The following is a 5,020-nucleotide window of genomic DNA, read 5'->3' on the forward strand; positions in this document are numbered from 1 at the left end:
AAAAAAAAAAAAAAAAAAAATAGCCAGGTATGGTGCCAAAAGCCTGTATTCCCAGCTTCTCAGGAGGCTAAGGCAGGAGGATCACTTGAGCTCAGGAGTTGGAGGCCTATGATCCTGCTCTGCCACCGCACTCCATCCTAGGTGACCAAGTAAGACCCTGTTGCTGGGCAGAGGGTAGGGAACAATAACATCTACTGAATAACCATTTAAAGATTAATAAAATAATGCTCCTAAAGCACTAAGCACAGCACCTGGCGCACGGGCCATTGTGCTACTATTCCTTTTCTTACTCAGCTACAGTCTATTGACCTGCCTCCTTCCAAGACACCCCAGGGAAAGACAAGATCCTATTTCTCTTAAGATCCAAATGCAAGCAAAGCCAAAGGATCAGGACTGTAGCAGGACAATTAGGAGTGGGGTAAAGGAGCAATGAGAGGAAGGCCCCCACGCCCAATCTCAGCCATACCTCTGAGAGCATGCCCCAGTAATCTCCCGTGTTTCTTCTGTATTTCCTTCATACAGAGATCTGAGCAAAGGTGGCCTCCTTAAGAAAGTGGTCCAGGAGGGCGGACTCCAGCATGGGCTTTAGAGTTAGAGAGACCAGCTCTGCCATTTACCAGAAGCACAAACTTAGGCAGACTGTTTGGCCTCTCTGAGCCTTAGCCTCTTCATTTGAGAAACGCAGGCACTACTGGAACTGATCTTAACGGGTTAGTGGGGGATTAAATGAGATAATGAAGCACTATGCACAGTTCCTGGCTCTTAATAAGGCCACAATAAGTGTCGGCTATTTGTTACGATTACAATTATCAATAACGAGCTCATCACAAGAGGGTATGCCTCAGCAGGACTTAACACACGGTCCCTCCTGGCTAACAGACGCATGCTGAACGGGGGCTCAACACCGCCGGCTCCCACGAGGGCCGCCCGGGCCGCCCGCCCCGCCCGCCCCGCCGTGCCACTCCGGCGGACCACGAGTGGGCAGCACACCCGGGGAAAGATATCGGAGACAGGCTCCGGGAGCGCACCAGGAAGATGGGAATGGCGCGTCGCCGGCTTCGCGCGGTAATGAGAGCTGCCCAGGTAGACCTCACCTAGCCCAGTAATTTCACATCCCGCCACCTGCCTTCCCTGGCCCCGGCTCCGGCCCAGGCCCAGCCCGCACTCACCCTCCACACCGCGGGCAAGAAGCCCCAGCGCCCACAGCAGTAACTGCCACCAGCCAAGAAGCCGCATGGCGCGGGGCAGGCGGCGGCTGGCGGCCGGGACCACTACCCAAGCCGAAGGGCAACGGGCGCACCGTGACGCGAGTCGCGCTCCCAGCCGGAGGAAGGCTGGGGGAGGAGAGGCGAGGAGAGGCGAGGAGCGCGGGCGCGGGCCCGTGCCGCCATCTTGGAACCTGGCAGCAGCCTCGGGCGCCATTTTGGAATCGGGCGGGCGGCCTCTGGACAGTGGCGCGCGCCGTCGGCCTAGCGGAGCCCAGCACTCGGCCTTGCAAGTTCTCTCGAACTCTGCTGACCCTAACCTAAAGTCTACAGCGGGGATCCAGCAGAGACCCGTGACCTCCTTTCTAACCCCACAAGTCAGGGCCTGGCTGCTAGGAACACAGCGCCCTTGCAGTGCTTTATTCCCAGACCCTAAAGGCCCAGAAGCTTTAATCAAGTGCCCCATCGAGGTGCAGAACTGCTGGAGGCTGTAAATGTTCACATCACTTCCTCCTCCCATGCTACCTTACCTGGAGTTGACAGAACAGGTACCCAGTTAAATTAGAATTTCACATAAATAATTTTTAACCATACATGGAACATGTCTTACAGCTGGCTATGAAGTGTCATAATAGAGCAAAAGGTGTTGATTGGTTGGTTTCACCTGCAGAGCAATCTTCCCCCTTTAACCGCCCACCAGGGCTGGGACCCTGAGCCTGGCTCTGCTGGGTCATGGTGAAGGTGGAGGCATCCCAGCATAACGCTAAGGAAGGACTTAGAATGAAGATAACCTAGAGGGGGAGGGGAAGTATGCAACTGAGAAACAGGACTCTGCATTCCCAAGCAAAGGCACAGAGGTGGAGTGTAAGAGAAAATTCCTGGAAAGAATAGAGAGGATGACCCCATTTTATTCCCAGTTACAGTATTTTGGCAGGGAGGGCCTGCTAAAATAAAATAGATCAAGTTTTGAGCAGCCAAATCAGTGGAGTGCTAAATGGTGCGGTATGGCTTTCGAATTTATTATGAGGTTAAGAAAAATGGGAATGGATTTCAAAGATCTTCACATCATTTATTGGTTAAATGGTGATGTTAAGGGAAACCTGGGCTGTTTGCTCATGTGCTGAATCTCAACTCTAGCACTTAACAGTAGTACAGGGTCAGCAGATTAGGTAACCTTTCTTTAAATTCAGTTTCTTCATCTGTAAAATGAGGATGAAATTATAGAATCATGAAAAAAATGAGATATGAGGTGATGAGTGTAGTGCCTAGTACACCGTAACACTTCAAAGTGGTAGCCATTGTTAACCAAATTATATAATTCTACCAGACCAATCATATCCCCTTGTGCCCACCAAAGAGAGACTGTTAGACCAGAAAGATGCATCATTACTTTGACCCCATAGATGATTCTTTATGTTCTAAACAGGCTACCATGGTTTTGCTACAGTAACTACTCCAGTGCTGTGGATTCAGAATAGTCTGAGACAGTGGACATGGATGCAAGAGCCCATAGTTCTAGAGCAGCGGTAGGGAACCTTTTCATGTTAAGAGGCTGCATTGATTAATGGTAATCAAATAAGGCCATATTCAAGAACTTCAAACTTAGAAATATTTTAAAATGTACATTATCTTGGACAGCGCCAGCCCCATATACCAAGGGTGGTGGGTTCAAGCCCAGCCCCAGCCAAACTGCAACAAAAAATAGCCTGGCACTCTGGCAAGTACCTATAGTCCCAGCTACTCAGGAGGCTAAGGCAAGAGAATCACCTAAGCCCAAGAACTAGAGGTTGCTGTGAGCTGTGACGCCACAGCGCTCTACCAAGGGCTATAAAGTGAGACTCTGGGCTCGGCGCCTGTGGCTCAAGTGCCTAGGGTGCCAGCCACATACACCTAAGGTGGCGGGTTCAAATCCCCAGCCCGGGCCCGCCAAACAACAATGATGGCTGCAACCAAAAAATGGCCAGGCGTTGTGGTGGGTACCTGTAGTCCCAGCTACTTGGGAGGCTGAGGCAGGAGACTCGCTTGAGCCCAGGAGTTGGACCAAGTTGCTGTGAGCATGATGCCATGGCACTCTACCAGGGGGATAGCTTGAGGCTCTGTCTCAAAAAACAATAAATAAATAAATAAAGTGAGACTCTGTCTCTATAAAAAAAAAGGGGGGGTGGCACCTGTGGCTCAAAAGAGTAGGGTGCTGGCCCTATATACCAGAGGTGGCGGATTCAAACCCAACCCCGGCCAAAAACTGCAAATAATAATAATAATAATAAATTAATTAAAATTAGACAAAAAAACTAATTTACTACGCTGGGCTTAGTGACTCATGCCTATAATCCTAGCACTGAGAGGCCAAGGCTGGTAGATCGCCTAAGCTCAGAAGCTCAAGGCCAGCCTCAACAAGAGCAAGACCCCATCTTTACTAAAAAATAGAAAAAGGCCTGTCAGGATGGCTCACACCTGCGATCTCAGAAAGGTGTACTGGTTAAGCACAGTGGGGTGGATAACTATTACTCTTTGTTTGACTTCTCTTAGGTCCTGGACAGGCCAGTAATGGTTTGTTAAATTCTTCTTGACTGGCAACAGGGGAATGGGTATTCCAGGCTGACTGGCAAGGGACTAAAATTCCAGCCTCTTTAAGCCTCTGGATATGGGACGGTATACCATTCCTTACCTTCTGAGATATAGGATATTGCCGCACTCGGGCAGACTCAGTCATTGGTTTTAGTTCTACTAGAATGGGAGGCCGATGTGAGGCTAGCCCGATTCCTCTTCTCTCAGCGCATGCCATAGGGAATTGGCGGAGCCACTCTGTTATGTCTTTGGGTGAAGAGGTTGGTTGAGGAGGCTGATATAGCCGATATTCATCTTCTAAGCAGATGGTCAATACCTGGATTGGGTGCCCTTGTTGATCAGTCACCTGGGGCCCATTTTTCTCAAAAGTGATCTGTGCTCCTATCTTGGTAAGGAGGTCACGCCCCAAGAGAGGATAAGGGCAGTCAGGGATAACCATGAATGCATGGGATACCCAGCCCATGCCTAGGTCCACAGTTCTTTGGATAGTCCATGAATACTGTTTCATGCCAGTGGCACCCTGCACCCAAGACTTCAGGAATCTAGGGTCCCATTGTCTTTGATCAGAACTGAATGTTGGGCCCCAGTATTGACAAGGAAGTCAACCAGGGTCCCCTCCACTTTCAAAGTTACCCAGATCTCGGGGAGCGGTCTCGAACCCTGACCCCTCTAATCACTTAGTTCTCCGAGTTCTAACACAGAGACCAGGTCTTTCTGCTCTAGGCCTCTCCTCTTAGGACACTCGCAGGCCCAGTGCCTGCTCTCCTTTGAGTATGCACATTGGTCTTTGCGGAGATGGGGCCTATTACCAGCTGGTGGATAATACACCAAGCCACATACACCAAGGGTAGCAGGTTCGAACTGGCCCAGGTCAGCTAAACAACAATGACAACTGCAGCAAAAAGTAGCCAGGCCTTGTGGTGGGTGCCTGTAGTCCCAGCTACTTGGGGGCTGAGGCAAGAGAATCACATAAGCCCAAGAGTTTGAGGTTGCTGTGAACTGTGATGCCACAGCACTCTACTGAGGGTAACATAATAAGACTCTGTCTCAAAAAAAAAAGATACAATGAAAAGAAATGAGAGCATCTGGATCTGTTAATAATTGCTTTTGCCAGCTCGGCGCCTGTGGCTCAAGCAGCTAAGGCGCCAGCCATATACACCTAAGGTGGCGGGTTCGAATCCCCAGCCCGGGCCCGCCAAACAATAATGATGGCTGCAACCAAAAAATGGCCAGGCATTGTGGTGGGC

At 50.3% G+C, this 5,020-nt stretch overlaps 1 protein-coding gene across 1 annotated transcript in view; it reads right to left on the bottom strand.

The window, feature by feature from the left end:
- The window catches only part of TXNDC15 (thioredoxin domain containing 15), a 16,834-nt gene extending 15,413 nt beyond the window's left edge, over positions 1-1,421 (bottom strand). The window contains exon 1 of the mRNA XM_003782323.2: positions 1,170-1,421. Coding sequence (XP_003782371.2) covers positions 1,170-1,236 — 67 coding nt within the window. The 5' untranslated portion in view covers positions 1,237-1,421. The remainder of the gene's footprint in view (positions 1-1,169) is intronic.
- Between the last annotated feature and the right edge of the window lie 3,599 nt (positions 1,422-5,020).

Source organism: Otolemur garnettii, unplaced genomic scaffold, assembly GCF_000181295.1.
Source record: "Otolemur garnettii isolate 467f Iridium unplaced genomic scaffold, OtoGar3 scaffold00003, whole genome shotgun sequence".
NCBI classification, from domain to species: Eukaryota; Metazoa; Chordata; class Mammalia; order Primates; family Galagidae; genus Otolemur; species Otolemur garnettii.